Raw genomic sequence first — 27,742 nt, forward strand, 5'->3', positions numbered from 1 at the left:
GCTGGAGCCAAAAGGAGCAAGAAAGAGGACCAAGGCCGCTGCCCCCCTGGCCAAAGGCTCCCCCCCATCCTGTCCACATGGAGCCTCCTTGGCTGCTCTGCATGGACCTGGGCTAGGAGCCACCCCGAGGTGCAGATTCCAGCTGAGTAAAGTCACCTCTTAAGTGTCTGTAACCTGTCCCTATCCCACAAAGCTTCGTCCTTCCCTATTCAGCTGGGTCCAGGTGGACTTGGTAGTCTCCCTCCTCCCACACCCCCCTGGTCACAGGAGACAGGGAGAGTGGGAATGGTGCCTCGGCATGCAGTTTGTGGTGGGATACACACACATGCACCATCCTAGCTTATGGGAGGGGAACAGGCCAGCCCACCATTTGAGTTTCTGCTTTGTCTATGTATTGCTCCTGCAGTCCCTGGCGGGAGCCTCGGCTCACCCTCCAGACCTGGCACTCCATCCGTCAAGCTGCATCTCTGTCTTTCTCATCCTAACTGGCCCAAAACTGTTGCCATCCTGGCCCAGGGGCACCATGCAGGAGGAACAGCTGGATCTCATTGGCATGCCAAGGAGAGGCTCGGATAGTTGGAGCACCAAGCCCTGGGCAATCACCCTCCCAAGCAGGGGTGTAGGAGAGAAGGGCCCCAGCTGAGCTGGAGGGAGGAGTCATGGTGGCCAAGCTCTTGCTAACAGCCTGAGGGCCTGGCCTTGTTGCTGCAGGCCTTCCCCATCATGGAACACGAAGCCCTGCCAGCTGTAGGGGCCCAGTGTGTGTCCTCACCTCCCCAGGAGTGGAGCCTTCCTCCCCTGGTCATTTGATGGGCTGCTGGTTTGTTCCCTCCATAAAACGTATCACCACGTGTTCATCTTGTGCCCAGTTGGCTACACGAGAACCCAGGCCATGAGTGCAGGGACCATAGTTCTGCCATCTCCCCGGCACTCACCTGAGAGCAGAGCTGGGGAGGGCAGGACAGATGCTCAGGATGTGCTGCCTTTGGTGGGAGTGTACTGGATTGAACAGTGTCCCCCCAAATCTGTGTCCATCTGGAACCTCAGAAAGTGGCCTTATTTGGAAATAGGGTGTTTGTAGAGGTAATCAAGCTAAGTTAGGTTGAGGTCACACTGGAGTAGGGTGGGCTCCTAATCCAGTATGACTGGTGTCCTTACAAGAAGAGAAAACAGAGGGAGATAGACCCACACAGGGAGAAGGCCTCGTGAAGACAGAGACTGGAGTGACGTGACTAACACGCCAAGGAAGGCCAAGGATGCCGGCTGCCACCAGAAGCTGGGAGACAAGGATCCTCCCCTAGCACCTTCGGAGGGAGGGCACTGCTGCCCGACCTTGACTTCTGGCCTCCAGAACTGGTAGAAGAGAACCAATTTGTCTTCTGGAGCCTCTCAGTGTGCGGGGCCTCATCACGGCAGCCCCAGGGAATGAATACAAGCAGACTCCGAGACCTCAGAACTCCAGCTGCCTGCCTCAGAGGAGGGGCCAGGCCGTGGTGCCACCCTGGACTCTGCCCTCCTCAGCAGCCAACATCAGTCACAAAATCCTGTCGTCTCTCCTTCCTAAATGCTTCTCGCTCCTGTGGACTGGCAGTGTGTGTCAACGGTGAAGTGACCCAGCTGAGGCCCATGTTGGCAGTAAGTGCAGTGCAAGCATTTGGGTGGAAGGTGAAAATAAACTGGAAAGCGAAAATAAACACGACCTGTCCTCGTACCCCAAGCTGGTTTCGTGATGAAATCACATGGAGCAGGGCACGGATGCAAGGGGGACTCGGGGCGGCTGGGATGTGAGGTCGAGGAGTGAAGGATACCCTGGCTCCTGGCCCCCTGTGGAGGAAAGTGGGTGAAGGGGAGGGCGTGAGGGATGGGTCCCCAGGGAGGCAGATGGCCACAGGCCCTCCACCAGGTGAGCTGGCCTCAGGTGCAGGCACACTCCTCCATGGTCACAGGTGGCAGGAAGGACACAACAAGGGGATAGGCAGGTCTCTGTGGATTTAATGGCAGGGGCTGAGATGGGGTGTCCCACCGGCTGCTTCTGCTTTTCCAGCAGCGAGGGGACCACCTGTGCTTGGGGTGAGGTGGGGTGGGCATGGAGTGCAGATGGGGTGGTGAGGGGAACTGGTGGGGCAGAGGGACGTTCAGGGGGCCGGAGACACAGGGCATTGCTTGGCAGCACAGAAGTCCCTTCCAGCAGGTGACCAGGAATGTCGAGTGGCACTGAGGCTGGTGCGACGTGCTCACCCCCTTCCCCCAAGTTCCAAGGAGCTTGCCCACCCACTGTTCCTCCTTGTCGTCCCTAACTCCTGTCCTAGGCCGAGCACCTTGGAACAGACAAGAGGGCCACTCTTCTCCTTCCTTCCGTTGGGGCTCAGTCCCATGGACAGAAACTGGCTCAGGCAGGGCCAGTGGTGGCTGGGGACAGTCACGGCATGGGTCTCAAGTGCTTGGTGGTTGAGGAATGTAGCTGGGCCCAGGGCAGCAGTGGCACGGGGTGGGCGGGGTGGCCCGAGCCTGGGGCTGGGAATGTGACGCTGAGGCCTATGGTCCTGAAGTCCTCCTGATGTGGGGTTGGGTGGCAGAAAGGTGGGCAGGACAGAGACAGACAGGGCCAAGAGGGGTGGGGATGGGGGCCCAGGGCTCAGAGCTTGTGGGGGTTTACCCACTTGTAGGTGCCCTCATACTGGAAGCCCACTCTCTTCATCAGGTCGTCTGCCTCTGCAGGGCCTCGGCTGGGAGAGCAACAGGCAGAGGGCAGATGTGAGGAAGTCCCTGGATCCCAGGGCCCCCCGATCCTGCCGACCCTGCCCTGACCCTCACCTGCCGTAAATGTAGGGGATCGGGGTGAGCTTCTCACGCTCGATCTTGTGCAGCAGTGGTGTGAAGATCCGCCAGGCCTCTCGGAGCTCGTCGCTGAGGGGACACCATGTGGCTTTGGCAGGGTGTGGGGACACGAAGGGACGGAGGGAGGGAGGAGCCTGCCCCAGCGGTGCCCCTCACCTGCGCACAAAGTGCATCTGGCTCCCACAGAACACGTCCAGGATGAGGCGCTCGTAGGCGTCGGGGAGCTTCACGTTCTGCAGGGGGGAGGGCTGTCACTGACACTGATGCCGCTGCCACCCACGCCACTCCCAACCCTGGGGCCGGCGCCCACCTTGTATCTGTTGCCGTACGTCAGGTCCAGCTCTGACTCCTCAGGGTTGAAGAACATGCCGGGCTTCTTGGTCATCATCTTGGTGTACACAGCCTCGTTGGGCTGCACGCGGATCACCAGCTCGTTGCGCTTGCACTGCTGCTGGAAGATGTCACCAGCCACGTCTCGGAACTGCAGCCGCACCTCTGCCTTGCGCTCATTCAGGGCTTTGCCACAGCGCAGGATGAAGGGCACCCCTGGGGGTGGGGCAAGGTAGCCTTAGGACCCGCTCTGCTGGCGGTCCAGGCTGCGTGTGTGACGGAGCGAGGGGAGAGTGTGCAAGTGTGTGTGCGTGCATGCACGTGCATATGCCACCCCTGCTGGGCCTCCCCCCTGCAGCGTCCCAGGTTGGACCCTAGGGAAAAGGGCTCCATGAGGGCACACCAGCCTTGCCTGCCAGGCCTGGAGGCGTCACCTACCATCCCACCGCTCGTTCTCCACATAGAGGACGACAGCCGCAAAGGTGGCAGTGGTGGACCCACGGGGCACTGTGGGGTCATCCAGGTACCCTTTGGTGGCCTCGCCCTCTCCGCTGGGGTTCCCCACGTACTGACCCAGGACCACGTGGTCCGCCTGCACCTCTGAGATACATTTCAACACCTTGACCTGGGAGAGAGCCGGGGCAGGGAAGGGCCCCTTGGGTAACGAGGTGGAGCGGCCCACGTGTGGGGCCGAGCACGGCGGGTGTGAGGAAGCCACGTGCCCCAGCAGGGTGGGCTTCCTGGAGGGGTGGCTGGCCTGCACAGACAGGAAGAGTTGTGCGGTGAGCTTTGCTCACTCTGCCGAAGGCTCGGCCCCCCTCTGCATTATTTTCTGAAGGAGAAGCTGAGGCCTAGAGAGGCAACGGGTCTACCCTTGGTCATACAGCAGCCACTGTCAGTCCTGGGACGTCACATCTTGGGCTTCTGACTTCCAGCTCAAAGCACCCCATGCTCAGGGCTGGTCACTGTGGCTAATGGCAGGGACCAGGAGGGCACACCTCCACCCACCTTCTCATCACGGACGTCATCCGAGTCGGTGGAGGCAGGCTTCTCCATGGCCACCAGACACAACATCTGCAGGAGGTGGTTCTGCATCACGTCCCTGACAGGGGAAGCAGATGGAACTCGGGTCAGGGGCTTCCAGGTTGGGAAGAAGGAGCGAGGAGTGAGCTCACCTTAGCCCCCTTCCCCGTTGGCCAGGTTCTAGGGGCTCAGGGCCCCAAACAGGGCTTTCTAGCAGCAAGCTACGAGACTTGCTTCCTGATCCCCAGTGTCTGCCACGTCCCCTCAAGGCAAGGAAGGAGCCAGTGACCCCTCTCTTCATAGCCACCACCGACTGCTCAGACACTCCAGCTACAGACTTTGAACCCTGAGGTGGGAGGAGGAACCCCCCAGAACAGAGAGGGGTGACCCTGCAGTGTGGCAGGATTACATCCCACGTCCGTGCTGGCCTCCCAGGAAGGAGAAATGGGCTCTCACCGGATGATTCCAAATTCATCAAAGTAGCCGCCGCGACCCTCAGTGCCAAAGGGCTCCTTGAAAGTGAGGATGACGCAGGCGATGTTGTCCCGGTTCCAGATGGGGCCGAAGATCCTGTTTGCAAACCTGCGGGAGGGGCAGGGCAGAGGCTGGTGCCGCATCCGAGGGGGCAGCAGCAGGGCAGGCTGGGCCCCCTAGTGCCTGCCCGTGACCTTGTCCCCCTCCACCTCATCGCCCTGTCTGCACCTCAGCACCATGAGATTCTGGACCATCTCCTTTCCCAGGTAGTGGTCAATGCGGTAGATCTGGTCCTCACGGAACAGGGAAGAGATGTGGTTGGACAGCTGGTCAGAGCTTTGCAGGTCCCTCCCGAAGGGCTTCTCCACGATGATGCGGTTCCAGCCTCTGTGGGAGCCCAGAGCCATGTCACCCCCACACCCTCCCTGGGGAGCAGGGGCCAGAACCTCATCTCCCGCGCCTCCTCCTCAGGGAGTCGGGGAAGAGCCTCTCCGTCCCCTCTCTGCATTCTGAAGTGACCCAGCAAAGTTCTGCTGGCCCGTCCCTCTGCCTGTCCTCCCCAGCCCTCAATGCCATGCTCAAAACTCCCCTGGAAGTCTTCCCGCCTGACCCGCTGGCAGGAGACTGGAAGAGGCACTGCTGGCAGGCCCCAGGGGGCCCGCCCCCTTCCTGCCCAAGGCTGGGTCTCCAGTGGGTTGGGAGTGGCCTAGGAGCTAGTGGGGGAGCAGAGGGAGAGGACGTCAGGGTACAGCTACCTCTGTGGGTTTAAAAATGAGAGACGGGGCCGGCCCCATGGCTTAGCGGTTAAGCGTGCGTGCTCTGCTGCTGGCGGCCCGGGTTCGGATCCCGGGCGCGCACCGATGCACCACTTCTCCGGCCATGCTGAGGCCGCGTCCCACATACAGCAGCTGGAAGGATGTGCAACTATGACATATAACTATCTACTGGGGCTTTGGGGGAAAAAAAAAACAAATAAATAAAATTATAAAAATGAGAAAAGGTCTCTTTTTTTTTTAAATCAATTAATCAATTTGTTTTTCCCCCAAAGCCCCAGTAGATAGTTGTATGTCTTTGCTGCACATCCTTCCAGCTGCTGTATGTGGGACGCGGCCTCAGCATGGCCGGAGAAGTGGTGCATCGGTGCGCGCCCGGGATCCGAACCCGGGCCACCAGCAGCAGAGCACGCACGCTTAACCGCTAAGCCACGGGGCCGGCCCGAAAGGGTCTCTTTCTTTGCTGTTCCCCCTGGAGAGTTAACAGGGCATTCTGCATTCAAAACCAGAACAAAGTGAAACCGGGATGGCTGTGGCTTTGGGAAAACAACGGAGTGCCAGAGCCGCTGCATCACAGGCAGCAGTATTCTCGCGGAGCAACACCACCACCTCATGGTCATGGAGGGAACCCTGGGAAACGCTGAAAAGCCAGAGAGAGGCCAGCTCCGTGGCTTAGCGGTTGAGTGCGCATGCTCCGCTACTGGCAGCCTGGGTTTGGATCCTGGGTGCGCACCGACGCACCACTTCTCTGGCCATGCTGAGCGGCGTCCCACATAGGCAATTAGAGGGATGTGCAACTACGACATACAACTATCTACTGGGGCTTTGGGGAGAAAGGGGGAAAAAAGGTAGGAAGATCGGCAATAGATGTTAGCTCAGGGCTGGTCTTCCTCAGCAAAAAGAGGAGGATTGGCATGGATGTTAGCTCAAGGAGGATCTTCCTCACAAAAAGCAAACAAAAAAAGCCGGAGAATAAGCAACCCGCAGGGAGAGTTTCATGGAGCAACACTGCCACCTTGTGGTGCTGGTGGGGACTGCTGGCAGGGTCAGTTTGCCTTCTAGTGAGATAGACAGTGCAGGTCTGCACCAGGATTTGGATAGTAGATACATGTGGAAGCATTTTCCGGACAGCCTGGTAGAAAGCCACCATATTTATACTCTAGTCCCATCTTTGGAGAGCTAATTCAAATAGAGAACAAACAGAGGATATCCCTCTTTTTCAGACTCCTTAGACCAGTTTGCCCTGGGGGCTCTGGACAGCTAGCAGGGCAGGTCAGCCCAGGGCTGGGCACACCTAGGAGGCAGGAAGGGAGGGCAAAAGACAAGCCTTACGTCTGGCTCATGCAGGTCTCGTGGATGTTCTTGGTCACGGCCTCATAGACGCTGGGGGGCAAAGCCAGGTAGAAGAGGCGGTTGGCCTGCAGTCCCTGGTGGAGGGCGTTCATGTGGCTGTTGAGGCGCTTGTAGGAGGCTGAGTCATCGTACTGGCCAGCCACATAGGAGTTGCGGGCAAAGAACTCCTCCAGCTTGGGCTTCTCCTCAGGGGTGGCCTGGAAAAGATGGACACGGGGATGTTGGGCCCTGCTCGCCTTCCCTCTCTCATCTCCACAGCCTGGGCATGTTCCCCCAGGAGCCAGCCATCCTAGCCCCATACTGGGTTCACCCCCATCTCATCAGTTTTGCACACTCACGGGGAGAGACTGAGGCAGCACGAGCACTGGGGGAGAGGGAGCCCAGCAGTCCCAGGTTGGGCCCATGACTGGCATGGTCACCCCTGGGACCTCATGCCCTAAGACAGAAGTCAGATTTCGCTAAACTGTGACCTGGGAGAAACACCCTGGAGAAAGCTCTCTCCCTAAAGTCATTGCACCAAACTGGTGTGCTGAGGAGACACAGCTCTGTAGGATTACTGGGGTGGAGAGGCCACAGGGTACAGCGGGGAGGAACTGGTGAGTCCAGGTCAGGGGGGTGGTGCTGGGCAATAGGGGTTTCAGGCCGGCAGGGTCCCCGCACCCTGCCCTGTGCCCAGCGCTCCTCCAGTCATCAAGGTATTGGCAGGCGCAGGAGGGGCAGAGTTCTCCGTGCCAGTTCGGCAGGGTGATGTGGGTGGCTTTGGGGAGGGTAAGGATGAGAAGTGCTGAGGTGCGAGTGGCCCCAGGCGGTTGTCATGGCGGGGAGAAGGGCCAGGCAGTGCAGAGCGGGAGGAGGGAAGGGCAAGCCGTGATGGGATGGGGGGATGTACCCTGTAGAGACTCCCCATTTTGAAGCCACTCACTTTGAAGAAGGGCTCGCTCTGCTTGCGGATATCAGCCACCGTGAGGCGGGAGCGGGCGTAGCCCACGATGAAGGTGTCTTCAGGCAGAAGGCCATCCCGGAACAGCCACCTGAGGGTAGAGCACAGAGCACAGCTGTGGCCAAGGTGGGGAGGACAGGGAGGCTGAGGGCTAGTGGGGCAGTGGGGGGGACGTGCTTACCAGAGGGTGGGGTAGATCTTCTTCTTGGCCAGGTCGCCCTGTGGTAGAGGGAACAGGTGGGGTTAACAGAAGCTGGGGACATGACCTAGACTGTACCCCCACTGGAGTCCCGGGCAGTTGCTCAGGGTCACCACTCAGCCAGAAGCATACCTGTCTTGCCCTTGTATGTAGCCAGAGGAACTTGAACTAGAGCCTGCGCTAGCCCTTCACCCTGACCCTGAGCTGACAGTGCCTGTGCATCGCAGGAGCCACCTGGAGGTGAGCGGACCTCGGACTGCCCAGGAGGCACTGCGAGCAACCCACCTGCCCCACGGTCACACAGACCCGCAAGCTCTGGTCTCAGTGCAAGCAGGTGGGACCAAACCCAAACCAAAAAGCTCGCTTCTGAACAGCTCACGGGCTAAAGAAAAAAACCTGAGAACTCACTTCACTAGAACTGAATGGCAATGGAAGGAGCACAGATCAAAAGTCGTGAAATGTGGCCTTCAACACTCACATTAGCTAACAAGAATGGCTTGAAAGGAAGCTGCTACACATTCAGTTTAAGAAGTTAGGGCTGGCTCCGTGGCTTGGTGGTTAAGTGCATGCGCTCCACTGCTGGCGGCCCGGGTTCGGATCCCGGGCGCGCACCGACGCACTGCTTCTCCGGCCATGCTGAGGCCACGTCCCACATACAGCAACTAGAAGGATGTGCAACTACGACGTACAACTATCTACTGGGGCTTTGGGGAGAAAAAAAAGGAGGAGGATTGGCAATAGATGTTAGCTCAGAGCTGGTCTTCCTCAGCAAAAAGAGGAGGATTAGCATGGATGTTAACTCAGGGCTGATCTCCCTCACAAAAAAAAAAATTTAGAAAAAGGACAGCAGAATTTTAAAGCCAAACAAATGACAAGGCAGGAAATAATGAAAAATAAAAACCAATAAAATGGAAAACAAACCAAAAGAAAAGACCAACAAAGCCAAAAGTTGGTGTTTGAAAAAGACTAATAAAAACAGACAATCCTCTGGCAAGATTGCTTTCTAAAAAGGCACCAAGAATTAGGAGTGCAGTGGACAAAATTACTGTCAGGAAACACAGAAGAGAGTTTTATGGACAACCTTATTCCACGTCTGACAACTTAGATGAAATGGACAAGTTTCTAGAAAAATCCATCCTACCAAAATGCAGTGAGGGAACTCAATGGGCAACAGGCACTAAGGAAATCGGAATGCAGCCACAAACCTTCTCATCAAGACAACCCCAACCCCGGCACAGAAAGCTTCGCCAGGGGGTTCTATCAAAATGCCAGGAAGAAAGAGCTCCAGTCTGAGGCAATCTTAGCCTGCAAACAGAATGGGAACACTTGCCAAGCCACTTGATGGGCCTGCAGGACCTGGGGACTGACACCTACGAGAAAGGCCCATGGGAGCCCCCAGCCCATCTCCTTCACGTACAGAGATGCAGATGCAAAACTCCTGCAGAAAACATCAGCAAACCTAATCCTGCAATGTTAAAAATGTAATATGTCAGAACCAAGTTGGGATCATCCCGGAAACAAAAAGTTGGTTTGACATTAAAAAGCAAAAAATCATTGAAATTCACCACATTTACAGATCAAAGGAAAAAAGCTATAAGAAATATTTGGCTACTCCTATCTACTGATTTTTTTAAAAGCTAGCAATCTTGCTAAACTCCCCAAATGTAGATAAAGTGTTCCAGAGAATTCAACATCTATCATGATAAGAACTCTTATCAGGGGGCACCCAGTGGTGTAGTGGTTAAAGTTCAGCACCCCCTGCTTCTGGGGGTTTGCAGGTTCGGGTCCTGGGCGTGGACAGACACCGCTCATCAAGCCATGCTGTGGCAGTGTCCCACATACAAAATAGAGGATGATGTGCACAGATGTTAGCTCTGGGCCAATCTTCCTCAAGCAAAAAGAGGAAGATTGGCAACCGGTTTTATCTCAGGGCCAATCTTCCTCCCCCAAAAAAACAAAACAAAACTCTTATCAAATAAGGAATAAAAGGGAGCTTCCTTCACTTGATACAGAGCACCTAATATCGTATACGATAGAGAAATGTCCAAAGAATCCCCTCTAAACACTCAGGAGCAAGAGGAGAGTGACTGCTCTTGGCTCTTTAGTCAACGCTCCACTGAGGCCCCGGCCAGCGCAGCAGGCAGGAGACCGAAACTGTGCGAGGATCAGAAAGTAAGAGAAAAAGCCAGCATTATTTGTAGGTGACAGTCTGTCTATTAAAAGAAAACCACCTCGGGGCCGGCCCGGTGGCGCAAGCGGTTAAGTGTGCGCGCTCCGCTGCGGCGGCCCGGGGTTCGCTGGTTCGGATCCCGGGCGCGCACCGACGCACTGCTTGGCAAGCCATGCTGTGGCAGCGTCCCATATAAAGTGGGGGAAGATGGGCACAAATGTTAGCCCAGGGCCGTCTTCCTCAGCAAAAAAAGAGGAGGATTGGCGGATGTTAGCACAGGGCTGATCTCCTCACAATAAAAAAAAAAAAAAAAAAGAAAACCACCTCAAACCAAGCTACGGACAAATTATTACAATTAATGAGAGTTTAGCAAGGTTGCTAGATTAAAAAAATCAATAGATAGGAATAGGCAAAGATTTCTTAGGCAGGGCACAGAACGCAATAACCAGAAAAACTGATTAAGGCTTCATCAAAATTAAAAACTCCTGTTCATTATAAGACACTATTAAGAAAATGAATAGACAAGCCACAGACTAGGAGAAAATATTCACCAAATTTCTCTGTATCCAGAATACATAAGCCATTCCTACACCAAAATAAGAAAACAACCCAATTAGAAATGGGTAAGCGACTTGACCAGATACTTCACAAGGAAATGAGTGGCTAAAAGACACATGAGAAAGTGTTCAAGATCATCAATGGCCAGGAAAGTGCAAATTAAACCACAATGAGGTATCACTTCACACCCACTGGAATGGCTGGAATCTGACAGACTGACCTCAAGTGCTGGAGAGGCTGTGGGGTGTGACTACTCCTGGCCCTTAGCTCACAACAGCCCCAGGCTGGCATCGACCCAAACACTGGAACCATCAACAGCTGGATGGACAAGCTGTCTATTCACACAACAGGATACTATTCAGTGACATCAAGGACTCAGCTGGCGACCCACCCAACACAGGCGAATCTCACAAACACTATGCTGAGCCAAAAACCCAGACACAAGACTAAATACTCTGAGTTCATTTATAATTTTATTTATTTATTTTCCCCCAAAGCCCCAATAGATAGTTGTATATCATAGTTACACATCGTTCTAGTTGCTGTATGTGGGACGCGGCCTCAGCATGGCTGGAAAAGCGGTGTGTCGGTGCGCGCCCGGGATCCGAACCCAGGCCGCCCAGCAGTGGAGCGTGCGCACTTAACCGCTAAGCCATGGGGCCAGCCCTCTGAGTTCATTTAAACGAAGCTCTAGCACAGGCACAACTGATCTGTTGTGAAAGAAACTACGAGTGGCTGCCTGGAGCAGGGGCGGATTGACTGGGAATGCCATCCACAAACTTCCTGGGGAGGTGGAAACGCCCTGTATTGTGATAAAGGTGTGTAACCAATTGTACAGTTCAGATTTGTGCATTTCAAAGTGTTCCAATTTTGCCTAAAAAAAAAAAGACTGAAAAAACCAATAATGGAGCAGAGGGTGGGGAGCTAGTAAAACAAGATGGCAGGGTGTTGTGGGGGCCGGGCAATGAGCAGTGGGCCTTCACCATGATATTCTGTTGGCTTTGTATGTGTGACGTTTTCCAAAATAAAAGCCAGGATGTGAACATCCAGCAACTTGGAACAGCGATATGGCCAGTCCCCAGTGTGACAGAAGACTCACCAGAAAGAATCACAGGGTCCCTGCTCCTCAAGCTCCAGTCCAGGTGCCGGAGCCACCACAACATCTTGACAAAGAAATTCTCCACTCCAGGTGGAAGAGGAAGGGGCAAGAACTGCTCGAGCACCTCCAGAAGCAGCCTGGAGCAGTGTGCCTTACATATGCCCACCCTGTATTTAGAGTGGGGGACACGCCACCCAGTGTTGCCAATCAGAGAGGAGAGAATATCCCAGGCTGCCCGATCTGAGCTTGTCCCAGGCAGAAAAATCAACTCCGGGGATAAGGACCTGAATATTCAATGCAAAATTACCTTTTAGAAGCAATGTAATCACTGGATAAGTTCACTTCTATGAACCACTGTAAAATGGAAGCCACTGACCGGTTCCCCAGGCAGTTAGGAAGGACACACACACACGGTGGGACACATGGCTCCCGGGACTCTGGGTGGGGGTGGGCATCTCAGAGACTGCAGGCTCCATGGGAGCTCAGGGATGCCCGGCGCCTTGAATATTTGTGTTCCTCCTGTTCTTTGCTTCACCTCCAATCTCCTTGGGTAACACAACCTCCACCCACAGGTTCAGGTGGGGACCTGCATTTGGAAACCTCCAAGTGTTTGCTCCAGCCCAGACTTCGCAGAGCATCAAGCCCATATAGATGGGTGTCTACTGATCATCTCCAGGCCCCACTGGGACCCCAAACACTAAAAGTGGGTGGTTCCCAAACTAGGGTTCCCTATGTTGGTACCCCTGCCCATGCTTGCCCACTGCTCACAACTGATCTCCCAAGCACTCTGGAGTGGCTCCCTACGTAACTGGCACCTTCCACGTGAACCACTGCAACAGCCGCATCAGATGGCTGCCCTCACTGGTCCTTCAAGTTCCAGCTCCGACCCTCAGCCTGGGCTGCGAGCTCCCCCTCCATGTCCCTCAGCGCCCAATAGCCCCACCGAGGCACTCCTCATGGCGAATCATCAATGCCCACCTCTGGCTTCTTCCATCAGCGGGGCAGGAGGGGGACTCTGCTCATGTCACCTTGGCTCAGTGTTGGTCCTACATGCTCCTGAGAGGACCAGCTGGCTAGGGACTAGTTCCCAGGAGAAACAATCAAAACCACAGCCTGCAAACACCTCCCAGCCTTCCCTGTGGCAGGTAATGTTTGCTTACGGTCAAATTCCAGCAGGCTGTGAGGGTCAGGACAGACTGAGTGCCATGGATTGATGGCAGGGGACTAGTATCCTGTCTGCCAAGTCACGGGACCCCACAGCTCAAGCTGTTTGTTCTTGCTGCTCACTTTGGGATTAACTAGCAATAGAACCGGCTCGCCTCGTTCAGCTCTGCCCCTGCCATCGGCAGTCTGCTGGGCTCCAAGTCACCCAAGGGAGAGGCGAGGTAGGACCCAGGAAGTGGGGGGGGTGCTCGGCGGCCACTCCCTCCCATGGGGAAGTGGGGCGAGTTGCTCTCCTGGGGCTGGGGGCAGCCTGCCCTCCTGGCCTGGGCTGGACTTCTTTGAAAGAAGGAATGTGGGAAGACATGGACCAAATCTAAGCAGGCCATGTGTGGGGGTGGGGGCGATTCCAGGGGCTCTTGGTGAGACGTGGTTGGAAGCCTCTCATCTTTCCCAATGCCCTTTTTGCCAGAGGACCAGCAGGGGAAGTTGTCCAGGAACACATGGTGACCTAGCGTGAGAAGCAGGATCCGATTAAGATCTCCAGCCACCAGTCTCTAGCTCAGCTGGGGCAAAGGGACCTGGGCAACCATCTGCCTGTTGCTACCCAGGATTGACCTCAGTCTCCAGTTTTATAAGCCCAAACCACTGCCGACATCTATGAGGGTTTTAAGGCGGAGAATGTGGCTAAGAGCTCAAGAAGCTGGCTGCCAACTGCTGGCTGCCAACTGCTGGCTGCCCAGCAGGGGTGGGCCACCCTAGTCCCCCTAGGGTCACTCGTGTCAAGGATCCGCCCAGCCTCCCAGGATGGAGTTTAGGCCCTGGCTGGGACCCAGCTGGCTCCCGGCCACTGGACCGAGAGAACCTAGGGTCTGCTGAGGTAGGCTCGGGTGTAAAACCAAGAAAAGGGCCTCCCTCCTACACCCTGGGGCTTACGAATCACCAGGCCTTTGGGGGAGTGCCAATGTCATCATGACACAGCAAGAATCTTATCAGCCCAAGGGGGAAGGCAGCCCAGAAACGTCCGGAGGAGAGGGAGGGCCTGAGCACCCATCGAGCCCATAGCCCTTGTGGCCCAAGTGGGGAGACTGAAGCCCAGAGAGGCGAGGGGCTCACTGCGGACCCTGCAGGGAGTCAATCCTGCCCAGTGGACTCCCAGTCCTGGTCTCTCTTTCTCTCACTCCTATTCCTCTCTCCACTCCCTGAGGTGGGGAGAATCGCTGAGCCCGCTGGTCGAGTCCTATCAGATGGGGGAGGACATGATCTGCCAGGCCCAAGGTTCCTCCCCCCATGCTGGTCTGTAAGGAGAAACCGGTTTCCTTCATTCCAAGGCTTTCTGGACTAGGATAGTAAGTACCTCCACTCCCTTCCTGGCTGGGGGTGGGAGTCCTAAGGAGGGCGGAAGTGGCCACATAGCAGGGGGAACAGAGAGCAGCTCAAAGCCCATTGGGTAACTCTGTGAGCCAGCATCAGGAGGCCCTGAGGAAGGAAGCTGGGCGTGCCGCTGAGGGTTGGGTAAGTGGAAGAGGAGGAGGAAGGGGCAGAGAATGGCCACGTGGGCCCAGCCTGCCCCACTTGGGGCTCTGTGTCTGCTCTTCCCTTTGTGTGGTGTGCTCCCCGCCGGCCTTGGCTCTGCAGGCCTCTCTGCAGGCCCTCTTCATGAGACCTGTGTGCTGGGGGGCTGGGGACACAGGATCCTGTCTGCGTCTTCTGTCACATGCTCCACTCTGAACTCTTCTTAGGCTAACTCACCTTAGGTCCTGGCCCCCACCACAGAGGCCCCAAGAAGAGGGCAGGGCCCATGCTCGCTGTGCTGCAGGGGAGGCACTTGGTCAGCATTTGTTGGATGGAGGAAGAGAGACCTCACTGGTCTCCCATAGCAGCAGGTTCTGGTAGAGTGCGCCCCCAGCACTACTCTGCCCACCTCCTACCCAGACGAAGGAGACAGTGAGGCAGTGGAGGCCAGACTGTGGGAGCTGTTCTAGGTGCTGCCTGAGCGTGGGCGGCCCACCCTCTCCAGCCCCCTGGAGTAGAAGGGAAAAACAAACAAGGAGGCTCTTCTTCAGAGAACCCTTGCTCTCCCCCACTCGACCCTGCTGGAGCAGCACTTCCCATTTCTGCTCTGGAAGCCTCCGGTTGTCACTCCAGAGCAAAGGAGAGCAAAGGGAAACCCTACTCATTGCAAAGAAACAAAGTTGCCCAACCCCAAGCTGGCCACAGGCAAAGGCAGTGAGGACTCACAGAATCAGCTTGGTAGAGCCCGAGGACCTTCGGCACTTGTTTCAAAAGCCCTGGTTTGCTATGGAAACACTGAGGTTCAGAGAAGGGAAGACACTTGCCCTAGGTCACACAGCAAGCTTGGATGCTCTCAATGGGGCACTTAAGAGTTGAGGGCCTGGAGTCACACGCCATTTCTTGCGGCCTGGCATGCTCTGTAGGAGCATCCTGTGATAGGCTGGCATGGAGACGAGGGAAGGAGGAAAAATAATCCTGAGTTACTTTCTCTACCAACCTATTTCTTGGACAAAGGACCTAATGGTCAGAGTCCTAGGTGTTAAGGTCTGTGGCCAACAGAGGTATGGCTCCTCCAAGGGGATGCGGCTGAGGCCAGGGTAGAGGCCAAGCGTGTCCCCTGTCTGCTCCTCCTGGGTACAGGGCATCAGAAGACACTGCTTGGGGCAGCCCTCCCTTCCCTCCTACTGGCAGAGTCCTTCTACCCTGTACTGCCTCCTGCTCTGCATTCTGGCTCTCCTTTTCCAAGTCTGGATCAGAATCCCAAAGTTTCCAGGGAGTAGACTCTGCAAAGGGTGGTGGCAGGTTATGATATATGAACAAAGAACCAAGTTCCTCCAGAGCTGAAGGGACTGTGCTGTGGTAGGCACAGAGAGATAAGACCTGCCCTGTCAAGAACTCTCTAACTTTGGTGGAACTCTTGCTCAAGATTACACAGTAAGTTACTGGCAGAGGTGATTATACAATGGTTAGCAGGTTCTTGGTCATGTCCAGGGTTAAAAGTGAGAAGAAACCACTTTTCTTCAAGATGAAACCCTGGCAGCTCATCTCAGCAGCCCCTGCACATGTCTGGCCACCTGGCAAATCTCGTTTCCACACGGTACGCCGGGAAGTGCTTTAGTCTGAGGGTCATGGCTTGACTAGGACCCACTCTCCCTCTCCTGTGCCCACTTGCCATCACAAACCGTCACTGTGCTTCTACTCTATCAGAGCAAAATGGGGCAAAGAGACAATGCTCAAAGAAAGGTCGAGTGTTTGTCCCCAGGGAACTTGATGTGGTAGAGAAAGACAAGGTGGAGATCGGGCCTCAGAACCTGCCTCTGGAACTAACTCACTGTGTGACATCTGTCAAGTCACAAACAGGTTTGAGAAAAACACTCACAGAATGACTAGGCTCCCTGTTTGCATTTCAGTGTTCTCCGTGGAGAAGGACTTCCGGGCTCCAGGACAGTCAATGGCTGTCCTATTAATGTATATAGTCAATGGCTGTGCGTGGACTTCGGAAATGCCTCCTAACGTGTATATACCGTATGGTGCTGGGATGATAGTGGCACACAGGCAGGAGCAAGACGGAGAGCCCAACCAAGCAGAGCCCACGTGGCCCAACAACAGTCAGTTGGGAAAGCCCAGGCATTGAGCAGGAAGGGACCTTAAGCAATGTCATGCTCTAAGTGTGGGTTTTAAGATGATGGTCCTCGGGGAGACTCACCGATGCACCCATGATGATGAAGATATGTGTATCGGACTGATGGAAGGCATCACCTTGGTACAGCTCTTCCCGCAGGATCCCGCACACCTGGGTCCGGCTCAGGGCCACCTGTTCTGCCATGATGCTCTCTGGTGGAAGAAAGGCTCATTGACAAGGCACAAGAACATCAGAGCATTGAGAAGATAGCCCCTTTCTCGAGGAGTCGTTTGGGCTCTCACCCAGCTGACGCCTGATTATTGAAACCACTCGCTGTGAATGGCCAGGGAGCAGGATGGTTGGGAAGTAAGAAACTGCTGGCTCTGGGCTTCAGCCATACTCCCCAAGCAGCCTTCTTTCACGGTGTACAATACAAAATTGCCCAAAGCCCTAGTGGATTCCAGCTAGAGCCTCAATTCTGAGGGACCAAGCAAAACCCTGCTGGACATCGCATGACCTGCCTAGGTCCATCGCACCCCGGACTCAGGCAGAAACTCCACAATGAGCTGGAGCATGTTAGACCGTGCAGATGATGGAGTGCAGCTCCAGCTCTCTTTCTGCCAGGCTGAGACCCTGGCAAGTCCTCTCGAGATCTCAGTCTCCTCAGGGTTCCAACGGCAGGGATGCAGGGGGGGCAGTGGGATCGGTTAAGGCCGTCTCGGTTTTGCCCCCGCTCCCAAGCATGGCAAATCAAAGGGCCTAAGGTGCCGCACATCCCTCCCTCCGCCGGCGCGGCGCCCGCCCACTCCCTTACCTGCACCTTACCGCCGCCGCCCGTCGCACTCGCAGCCCCGGAGTTTCAGCCGTTTCCGGGGGCTGTGCCCCGCCGGCCCACTTAATCAGCGGGGGCGGGCGCCTGGTCTCAGCCGACCCGCCTCAGGCGAGGCGCGCGGGCGGTGCCCCCACAGGCCCCTCCCTCCAGGGGCGGGGCCCGGTGAGGGAGCAGGCAAGTGCGCGCGCATCCCAGGCTGGCCCCCGCGCGAGGCCCCCCCGCCCTTGGCTCGCCCCGCCTCTTGGGCACCTGCACCGGCCGCCCGGCCGCGGGCCGCCTGCTGTACCCGCCGCCGCTGAGCCGCGTCCCGGATGCGTCGCGGTTCCGCGTGCAGCTCCGCGCCGTTCGCCCGAGTCCCCATCACCGGCTCGGCTCAGCCCCGCCCCTACAGGCCGGCTTTCTCGCAGGCCCCAGGCGGCCCTACACCCTCGCGGAAGGCTCCACTTCCGCTGGCAGCGTGGCCACGCCTCCTTGACCCAGGCTATAGGCGGGGCCATCTGAGCCCCGCCCTCTCACCGGACGGTCGCCCGCTCGGTCAGACCGGCCCTGTTGGGCAGCCTCGTCGTGGCTCCTCCCCTTGCGGGGCCGAGGCAGCCGAGCACGCGGAGGCTGGATGCTGTAGACCGAGGGACAAGGGGCAGTGTGGGTCGTGACGCCCCGAAAAGTAGCAGGTGGTGGATATCACTGGGGAGCCTCCTGCAGGCCGACCGAGACTGGTGGGCTCGGGCTTCCCTCTGGAGCAGCCTCCCTAGTACTTCTCGCGGGCCTCCTGGGCGGGGGCGGGGCTTCCCTGTTTTACTTCCGGATCCCACAGTACGACACCGGAAGCAGGAAGTGGGGATTTCGGCAGCGGGAGGAGGGAAAGGCGACCGCGGAACTGGGACTTTCTCGGAGGGACGGGGCCCGAGGAGCGCTCGTGGCCTGTCGCTTCTGTCCATCTCACGTCGGACCGATTCTGCTGACAGGTGTGGTCCTCTTCCCCGAAGGCAGGGTACCATCACTGGGCGTTCCACCGCCTCTGAGACTCTCCCGGACGTCCAGGCTTTTCTCTCCTTTTGGGCCCCCGCCCATTTCTGCCACCCGCATCTAGAGCACCGGCCAAGGCGGGGCGATGCAGGATCAGGTTTCTTTGGCGGTGAGCAGGACTGTTCCTGCCTCTCCCTCCACCGCCGCTGTGGAGTCTGATCACACCCCTATTTCGTGGGTGACTCTTCTAGTTCGAAGATATTTTCTGTTCATCAAACTTGACTGTATTTGAGGTTGTTAAGTTCTTTAGAAAGACCTCAAATATAGTTTGGCAGCTAAGTATCTTACCTCATGTGCCTCAGTTTGCTCACTTTGCAAAACGATTAATGTCTACCGAATCTCATACCATTTCTGTGATTTGAGGATGAATGGGCCGTCGTGGCACATTGGAGGAAAAGCTGGAGCAGAGTGAGCAAGGGGAGAATACTTGGAGAGGAAGCAGTGGGGGACCAGATGGTGCAGGGCCTTGTAGGCCGTCAAAGAGACTGGCTTTTACATGGAGGACAATGAGGAACCATGGTATGGATCTGAGTAGAGGAGGGACGTGATCGTAATTACTTTTTAGGCTTATTGTTCTGGCCTCGGTGGGGAGAACAGACTGTAGTAGGCAAGGATAGGAGCAGGGTGATCTGTTAAGAGGTTATTGCAGTAATCCAGGTGAGAGTTGATGGTGCTTTGAGCATTTTATTATGAAAATTTACAAAGATGCACAAAAGTAGAAAGACTAGTATGGTAAATCCCGTGGAACCACCTCCGGGCTTCAACAGTTACCAACTCATGGCTAATTTTAATTTATATCCCTCACAATTGTCTCCCATTATTCTTTTCAATAACAATTTTATTGAGATATAATTCACATACCACACAATTCACCCATTTAAAGTGTACAATTCACTGGTTTTTAGTGTATTCACGGAGTTGTGCAACCATCACTACTAATTCCAGAACATTTTCATCACTCTAAAAAGAAACTCCGTACCCTGTGGCTATCACCCACATCACCCTGTCTCCCCCAGCTCTAAGCATCCACTAATCTTTCTGTCTCTATAGATAATTTTCCTATTCTGGACATTTCATATAAATGGAATTACACACTGTGTGGTCTTTTGTGAATTGTTTCTCTCTGCAATGTTTGTCCATGTGAATGTAGTAGATTTTGTTTATTCCTCAGTTGATGGACATTTGGGTTGTTTCCACTCTTTGGCTGTTATGAGTAACGCTGCTGTGAGCATTCATGTGTAGACATGTGTTTTCATTTCTTTTGCATAGATACCTAGGAGTTCCCCCATTATTTTGAAGTGAATTTCAGACACCACCTGACAGTGTTTCAGTATGCATCTCTAAGAAAATATTTAAAAAATCATAGCTAAAATACCACTCTCACACCTGAAATAGTTAACATTAATTGTTTAGTGTCATCAAATAGATTCTGGGATACATTTTAACATTTTTTTTAAACTTTATTTTTCCCCCCAAATCCCCAGTAGATAGTTGCATGTCATAGCTGCATATCCTTCTAGTTGCTGCATGTGGGACTCGGCCTCAGCATGGCCGGAGAAGCGGTGCGTTGGTGCGCCGCCGGGATCTGAACCTGGGCTGCCAGCAGCCCAGCAGCGGAGTGCACGCACTTAACCGCTAAGCCATGGGGCTGGCCCCTGGGATACATTTTGACAGGATTTCCTGATGGATTAGATGTGAGCTGAGAGAGAGAGGGAGAGAGGGAGAGAGGGAGAGAGGGAGAGGGGGATGGACGGAGGGAGGGAGGGAGGAGTCAAGAAGGACTCCGAGGTTTTTGTCCTGATAACTGGAGGATGGATTGGCCACCAGCTGACAGTAAGGTAGGCTGTGGGTGGTCCTGGCTTTGGGGGACTCGCAGGAGTGCAGTGTTGAAAAGGTTAGTTTTAAGAGGACTACTAGATGCCCAGGTGGAGATGTTGAGTCTGATACGTGAGTCTGGAGTCCAGGAAACAGGTCTAATTTTAGGGCATCAAGAGCATTAGAATGGGGGTTAAAGCTGTGAGGCTGGATGGAATTAGTCCTGGAGTGACTGTAGTTAGAGAAGAGATCCCAGAACAGAGCCCTGGAGCACCACAACGTGAAGGGATGTGTTGATGAGGAGGATCCACTGCAGGAGCAGCCAGTGAAGTAGGAGGAAAACCAGGAGAGTGGGCTGTTCTGTAAGCTGAGGGAGGGGTCAGTGGTTGGTTAAATACTGCTGATGGGTTAGTGGGGTGTTGAGGATCAGTGTCATAGTCAAACGTCCAAGTTTATTCAGTGTTCAAAGTCTCCTTCCTCAGCTCAGGCCTGCTCCTGGAAACTTGTATTTGGATTGTCCACCTCCTCCAGGTAGTCAGTCTTCTTGGGCAGGATTTAAAAGGGCTCTAGGCTGGTGCTGTCCCACGTGGGCTGCCTCTATTCTAGTTCAGAAGAGAACGCAAACAGCCTGTCTCTCTGCTCTGCTGTCTTAGTCTGCGAGGCCAGCTCTCACTTTCAGATTACTTAGCACATGTCAGATACTAGATGTCCCCTTCGGCCCCCCAGTTCCAGGGAACACTGATCAGATTCTGCGTGGTCTCTTCAAAGCCCCTCTGACTAGATCTATTAATTTCTTAGGGCTGCTGTAAGAGATGACCACAAGCTGGGGGCTTAAAACAATAGAAATTTCTCCTTTCCCAGTGCTTGAGGCCAGAAGTTTGAAATCAAGGTGTTGGCAGAGCTGTGCTCCCTCTGGAGGCTCTAAGGGAGGACCCTTCCTGCCTCTTCCAGCTTCTGGGGGCCCCAGGTGTTCCTCGGCTTGTGGCCACATCCCTCCAGTATCTGCCTCTGTTTTCACGTGGCCTTCTCCTCTGTGTCTGGATCTCCTCTTCCATCTCTTATGAGGACACTTGTCATTGCATTTAGGGCCCACCCTACTCCAGGATGATCTCATCTCAAGATCCTCATTTAATTACATCTCCAAAGACCGTTTATCCAAATAAGGTTGCATTCACAGGTTCTAGGGGTTAGGAAGTAGACGTATCTTGTTGGGGGCCACCATTCAACATTACACTAGGTGAGGGGCCAACAACCTTCACCACTCTTGTTTGGAGGTGTGTAGGAGGTGGGAATATCAACACACTCCTCCCTCTGGTGAAATGTTTACCTTTAGCTTACAGCCCAGAGATAGGTGCTAGGCAGACTTTATACCCAGTGCTGAACCATGGCCTTTCCGAGTCCCACGTATGGGCCTGCACCTCCCTTTGGAATGGGAGCATGTGCCACCTGTTAGACCAAAAAGCCCATTTTAGCATCCTATTACACTCGACCAAACGCTTGGCATCCTGCTTAAAGTGTGGCCCCAGAACTCCTGCACAGTCTACACTCCTTGTCCTGCAGGGTAACAGAATTCTGCATGGGTCTTGTGTTACACCTCTGCTGTCTTTCTCTTCCAGACCCTGACTTGTTGGATGAGCAGGCCCCCCTGGAAGAGTCAGCTGTGTGAGATGGTGCAGCCCAGTGGCGGCCCGACAGGGGACCAGGACGTGCTCGGTGAAGAGTCTTCTCTGGGGAAGCCGGCCATGCTCCACCTGCCTTCAGAGCAGGGCACTCCCGAGACCTTCCAGCGTTGTCTGGAGGAGAATCAAGAGCTCCGAGGTGAGGAGGACGGGGTATGGGCAACAAAAAGCCAGGCGACCTAGCCCTGCTAGAGGGAAGGCTTATTCCACTCACTTGCGCCTCTGTGTTTCTTGGGTCTAGGGTGGGCATGTGCCTGAGCGCCAGCTAGTGATTCAAACTCGTCCACCCTCCCTCTTTGTTTCTGGTGGTGTTCCTTAGAAGTGGACCCTGAGATACAGATTAGCATGCAGGAAGTTTGTTTAGAGTGCTCAGGACCAACATTGGGGAAGGGAAGGGAAGGACAGGGAAGAACCAGGGGTGGGGGGAGGGAGAAGCTGGGCTGCAGTGCAGGCCGACCTACAGGGAGCTCTGGATATGGAATGACCCTTCTGAGTTGTCCCAAGTTGGGCCAACACGACCGGGCCTTCGTGTCTCTGCTCTGATCAGTCATTAAGCCCTGGCTATCCTGGCAGAGGGCGTGGCCTGCCTTGGGAAGGGTCGGTGGGTGCTTTGGGAAAGGGGGAGGTGCGGGCCACCCTGGGCCAGGTGGCTCACTGAGGAGACCCCAGGTGAGGGCCATCCTCCAGCAGCCCCCTCCCCCCCCAGGGGGCTGGGGGTCGAGTACTTTCCTGGCCGTCCCATCCCTGTCTCCATCACAGCGCCGCTCACTCACCCTGCACGTCCTCACCTGGATCCAGGGCAGCTTCTCTAGGTCCCAGTGGCCATTGCACTTTGCCTGCCCGTGGCTGCCGTGGAATGTGGCACATTCCTGCCTGCCCCACCTGGGACAGCGCCCCCCACCGCCCCCGCCCCTGCTGAACCCACTTCGTGATCATGCCCCCGGGGCTCCTCCTCTAGCCTGCTGCTCCTTTGGTACAAGGAGCCCCAGGTGCCCAGGTGGCACTCCTAGCTTCTAATTCAGTGAGACTCTCGCATTTCTGCTGTGGGGACCTTCTAGACCACGGAACCCAGCAGGGAGGGGCGGCAGAGACTCCACGTGTGGGTCTTGGGGAGTGGTGGGGCATGTGGCCCCTTTTGTTTCATTCCTTGGTTCCTGTCAGGAAGTCAGGGCTTAACAAAGGTCACGGCCTCCGAGTACACCGTATCCTGGAGGACTCACCCTCAAGCTGGTACTTCAGTTGTTTTCAGTCAGCCATCTCCTGTCCTAGTGGGCCGATGGGTTGGCATGTGACACAACCACTGGAGGCCACAGTCATGGGGCAGCTCCCTCACCTCCTTTGCTGGACGGTGTATCCCCTGGTGTGACAGGATGTTACATGGGGCCCTACACTGATGAGTCATATGCTCTGTAGACCTCAGAGAGTGGTGCTGGCTGAGGCTCTGCAGGCAGGGACCAAACCCATGCCTGGAATATGTGTCTCTTTTTCCTGTCAACACGAATCACCTTCCCTTCCAGGGTGGAAGTGGTCAACTTGTCACCAGGGGGTGCTTGGTCTCCTGAAGGGCTGGCCCTGCATCGAGCACAGAGAGCCCACAAGACCTGCCTGCCTTTAGGGAAGGATCCTTCCCTTCAATGCTCAGACATTTTGGGGCTGTCCTGGGCCTTGCAAGGTGTTGAGCAGCATCCTTGGCCTCTTCCCACTGGATGCCAATAGCACCCCTCCAGTTATGAGAGCCAACAGTGTCCCCAGATGTCTTGCTGTGTTGGGGCCACATGGGACTGGCAGCCAGGTTAGGGGGTGGGGATACAGCTTACCCTCTACAGCTGTGTATGTGGCTTCTGCTCATCCCCAGGAGAGTGCTCTGGCAAGGGGGACTCGGGCAAGTGGGTGTCAGGCCGGCTGCACAAGGACCATGGCACCCCTGGCTCTGCCCAGGGAGCTTGGGCTCCAGCGGCAGGTGGAGGTCTCAAGCTGCATGGCCTCCACCTGTGCCACCTGACCTGCGCTTGCACAGCCTGTCGGCTCCACATGTTTCTGCTAAACGGATACTGTGTGTCAGGCCCTGGGTCAAAACCCTGGTGCCCTGAAGGTGTCTGCCCCCACAATGCTCATGACTCTGTCCATGGGGGAGGGGGCAAGAGGAAGGACATAGACTTTGCTTGCAATGTTTGTGGGGGAACTTCATGGAAGAAGTTGCAGGTACTTAGTGTAGGAGTCCATTTATGTGACATGACCAGGAGAGGCAAGTCCAGAGAGAGAAACAGATGAGTGGACGCCAGGGGCTGGGGGCAGTGGAGAAGTGACTGCCAGTGGGTATGGGGTTTCTTTTGGGGCTGATGGAAATGTTCTGGAACTAGATAGAGGTGATGGGTATATAGCTTTGTAAATACACTAAAACCACTGAATGACCGTATACTTTAAAATAGTTAAAATGATGAATTTGATGTTATGTGAATTTAACTTCAGTAAAAAAAGAAGTTGCATGTGAGCTGAGTGTTGCGCAGGGGCTGGGCAGGGGCTGGGCGGGATTGCGACAGGTGGGGGTCAGTGGGGGAACTGTGTGCCGGAGGCAGGAGGGCCCCTGTCCAGGGCCTGCACTCAGCACCCCTCCCTTGCAGGGGTGGAGTCATACGGGGACGGTAGAATGCATAAGGTGGCTTAGGCAGCTTTGGAGCCAGGCTCAGAAACCACTGCAGTTTTTGTGAAAGAATGGGCCGGCAGCAGGCCCTGTCAGCTAGGTGAGGGTTTTGCCCCCGTCTTATGCAGCTCTGTAGTTGCTAGAACCTTTGCATGTCACTGATTGGTTTTGTCACCCCTGACAGTCTTCTGCTGCCTGAGGTGTCCCCTGGGCATGTGGCTCTCCTTTCCTCGGCCTCTGCTGACTGCCTGGCATTTGTAAACACTCAGCCTTCAGCCTGGTGACAGGAGGACCAGCTGTTTCTTGAGTTTGTGTCGTGCATCTGGCCCTTTGTCTGCTTTTTTGCTTAAGCCTCCTCCTCCTGTGAGATGGGTGGGATCGTCCCTGTCGAACATGCAGATTAGGACGGTGAGGCTCCTAGAGGTGACTGACTGGCTCACTGCAAGCCTTGCGGCCCTCCCAGGCTGCAGCCAGCAATGCCGCAGGGAAGTGTGCCCCAGTGGCTGTCCTCCCAGTCGCAGGTAGGTTAGGACATCCTGATCTTGAAGTCAGCGCCCCAGGGCAGGCAGCCTTTGACCCGACCAGAATACAAATGAGTTCCAGAGTCACTTAAAAAGAAAGTGGCGTTTGCCGCTCATTTTTTTTTTTTTGCGAGAAAGATCAGTCCTGAGCTAACATCCGATGCCAATCCTCCTCTTTTTTTTGCTGAGGAAAATTGGCTCTGAGCTAACATATGTGCCCATCTTCCTTTACTTTTGATATGCGACGCCGCCACACCATGGCTTGCCAAGAGGTGCATCGGTGCGCGCCTGGGATCCAAACCTGCAAACCCTGGGCCGCCACAGCGGAGCGTGTGCACTTAACGGCTTGTGCCACTGGGCCGGCCCCTTGGCACACACTTTTAAGTGAAGCTGATGTGTTTAGTATCTCGTTGGAGAAATTTAGAGGCATATCATTAGCATAATTGATTTTGAAAGTGTTTCCTGAAATAAAATGAAGTGTTTCGAAGCCATCTCTCTGTGTAAGAGGCCTCGTGGTATTTTGGGGAGGGCGACATGACGGCCCAGGGAGGGGCTGTTGGGCCGGCTGCCAGGGCTCACCTCCCCTCTGCTGTCTCCTCTGCCGCCAGATGCCATCCGGCAGAGCAACCAGATGCTGCGGGAGCGCTGTGAGGAGCTGCAGCGTTTCCAAAGCAGCCAGAGGGAGGAGAAGGAGTTCCTCATGCAGAAATTCCAGGAGGCCAGAAAACTGGTGGAGAGACTGAGCATGGAGAAGCTCGACCTGAGGAGGCAGAGGGAGCAGGTCCTGAAGGAGGTGGAGCACCTGAAGAGATGCCAGCAGGTAGCCAGGGGGGCAAGGGGGACCCTTTCCCAGGAGCGGATGAGCTGGGGGCTCTGGCCACCTGTGCTACCAGCCACCTGCGTTCTGAAAACCCACAGGAACACCAGTGTTCCCAGAGGGAACCCGTGGTCACAGGTCCCCAAGAGCACCCTCAGGCTTGCTGCTTCACTAGGAGGACTCCCAGAACTCAGAAAAGCAGTTATCCTCGTGGTTATGGTGGTTCTGGTTAATTACAGTGAAAGGATACAGGTTGAAATCAGCAAAGATAAAAGGAGCATCCGTAGGGCGGGTCCGGGAGAGACGAGGCAGGAGCTTCCAGGTCCCCTGCCAGTGGAGTCGTGTGGCAGCACAATTTCTCCCAGTAGCGATGTGTGACAGCACGCACGGAGTACTGCCACCAGGGGAGCTCCCCTGGAGCCGCGGTGTCCAGGGTCTTTACTGGGGGTGGGTCCTGTGGGCCTGGAACGCCCGCGTGCCTGACCTTAGTTACTCAGTCTCGGTCCCCTGGAGGTCAGGCTGATGTGTGCGGCCCAAGGCCCCACCACAAATCACGCTGTCAGCATGCCTGGCAGGGCACTCGAGGAAGTGTAAGTTCCTGGGGCTACCATAACAAAGTACTCCAAACTGGGTGGCTTTAAGCTACAGAAATGTATTATCTCCCAGTTCTGGAGGCCAGAAGTCCAAGAGCAAGATGTCGGCAAGGTTGGTTCGTTCTGAGGACTCTGAGGGAGAAGCTGTCCCAGGCCTCTCTCTCAGCCTCGGGTGGTGGCTGGCAGTCCTTGGCGTTTCTTGGCTTGTAACTGTATCACTCCATCTCTGCCACTGTTGTCACATTGCCTTCTCCCTATTTGTCTCTTGTCTCCCCTCTTCTTATAAAGATGCCAGTGTCAAAGAGAAACGCAGCTGCACGTTAGTTAGAGTGGTGAGAACAGAGTTTATTCGGTAACTCCCGACAGCAGAGGAAAGAGCTGAGCTCCGTTCCAATTTGCGCAGAGGTGGCGGGAGTTTTAAACAGACAGCGGGAGTGAGTAGGGGCTCAGAGAAAACTCACAGAGGGTGGTCAGTGTAAATGCATGAGGCCAGCCGTGTCTGCCGCTGGCCATTATGGAAGTTAGGATTCCATCCTGCATAGAGACTGGGAGACTGAGGCCCTATGCTTCCTGAGGATTCCATTTCAAAGGGATGGTTCTCAGGTCCTTGAGCAAGACTCTCCTGGGTTGTAGGAGTTACACAGACATCTCAAAGGGGGAGAGGAAGTATTCACAGTGGGAGCCCTTTTTGGTAAATGCTCTAAGTAAGGGAGGTGGGGGCCCTGTGTCAAGTGTTGGCTGGAACAAACAGTAAATTCTTTTGCCAGCCCTGTTTTCTCAGACAGGAACTCAAAAGGGGGCTGGGTCGTCCCAGGGCCGTGACCTTAGGCTGCTAGAAGCCATGTTAAAGTTTGGTCAAGTCTCGGAGTGCAGGGATCTGGATGGAGTTGAGCTGAAGTTGTTCTGTGCTGATTTCTTTCGTAGTTCTCACCAGTCGTTGGATCAGGGCCCACCCCCCTCCAGTACGACCTCATCTTAACTTGATTACATCTGCAAAGACCCTATCTCCAAATCAGGTCCCATTCCCAGGTAGTGGGGGTTAGGACGTGGACATAAATTTTGGGGGCCCCCATTAAAGCCACTGCAATCCTGAACTGGTGTTCTCAGTGCAGAAGTGAGAAGGAGAGAGCGCTCTTTGCAGAAGGCCGTCAGAGCGGCCGCCCGGCGCAGTCCCGGGAGTACCCTGTCTGCCTGCCCCATGCTCACATGATGGGATGCTGGTTTCACAGGAGTGATCAGGGCCACTGCCATAGCCCTGTTTCT

The 27,742-nt window shown here is 55.3% G+C and overlaps 2 protein-coding genes across 6 annotated transcripts in view; one reads left to right on the top strand and one right to left on the bottom strand.

The window, feature by feature from the left end:
- On the bottom strand, window positions 1–17,839 carry G6PD (glucose-6-phosphate dehydrogenase). Of its 2 annotated transcripts, none has more exons than XM_058535030.1 (13): window positions 17,637–17,839; window positions 16,640–16,767; window positions 7,913–7,950; window positions 7,714–7,822; window positions 6,771–6,988; window positions 4,894–5,052; window positions 4,648–4,773; window positions 4,177–4,270; window positions 3,607–3,793; window positions 3,149–3,384; window positions 2,995–3,071; window positions 2,815–2,907; window positions 1–2,726 (listed from the first exon to the last, which is right to left on the bottom strand). In XM_058535030.1, exons 1-13 carry the CDS (start codon window positions 17,746–17,748, stop codon window positions 2,636–2,638), a joined length of 1,668 nt encoding a protein of 555 aa, XP_058391013.1. In that variant the 5' UTR covers window positions 17,749–17,839; the 3' UTR covers window positions 1–2,635. The 2 variants fall into 2 exon arrangements, with proteins under 2 accessions (XP_058391013.1, XP_058391014.1); XM_058535031.1 differs by lacking the exon at window positions 17,637–17,839 and adding an exon at window positions 17,370–17,460.
- The window catches only part of IKBKG (inhibitor of nuclear factor kappa B kinase regulatory subunit gamma), a 20,036-nt gene continuing 10,097 nt past the window's right edge, over window positions 17,804–27,742 (top strand). The window contains exons 1-3 of one of the 4 annotated variants that reach the window (XM_058535036.1): window positions 17,804–18,058; window positions 21,845–22,046; window positions 25,678–25,889. In XM_058535036.1, the coding sequence (XP_058391019.1) occupies window positions 21,860–22,046; window positions 25,678–25,889 (399 nt within the window). In that variant the 5' untranslated portion in view covers window positions 17,804–18,058; window positions 21,845–21,859. The other 3 variants (XM_058535034.1, XM_058535033.1, XM_058535032.1) reach the window with 3 other exon arrangements.

The sequence above is a fragment of the Diceros bicornis genome, chromosome X (genome assembly GCF_020826845.1).
Source record: "Diceros bicornis minor isolate mBicDic1 chromosome X, mDicBic1.mat.cur, whole genome shotgun sequence".
NCBI lineage: Eukaryota > Metazoa > Chordata > Mammalia > Perissodactyla > Rhinocerotidae > Diceros > Diceros bicornis.

What these genes read in the sequence shown, in the direction of transcription:
- G6PD (XM_058535030.1), bottom strand. Translation starts at nt 17,748, where the DNA reads ATGGGGACTCGGGCGAACGGCGCGGAGCTGCACGCGGAACCGCGACGC. An exon ending in CGGCCGGGCGGCCGGTGCAG is followed by an intron (nt 16,768 to 17,636) that starts GTGCCCAAGAGG and finishes TTCTTCCACCAG; the next exon opens with AGAGCATCATGGCAGAACAG. An exon ending in ATGACGTCCGTGATGAGAAG is followed by an intron (nt 3,794 to 4,176) that starts GTGGGTGGAGGT and finishes GCTCTCTCCCAG; the next exon opens with GTCAAGGTGTTGAAATGTAT.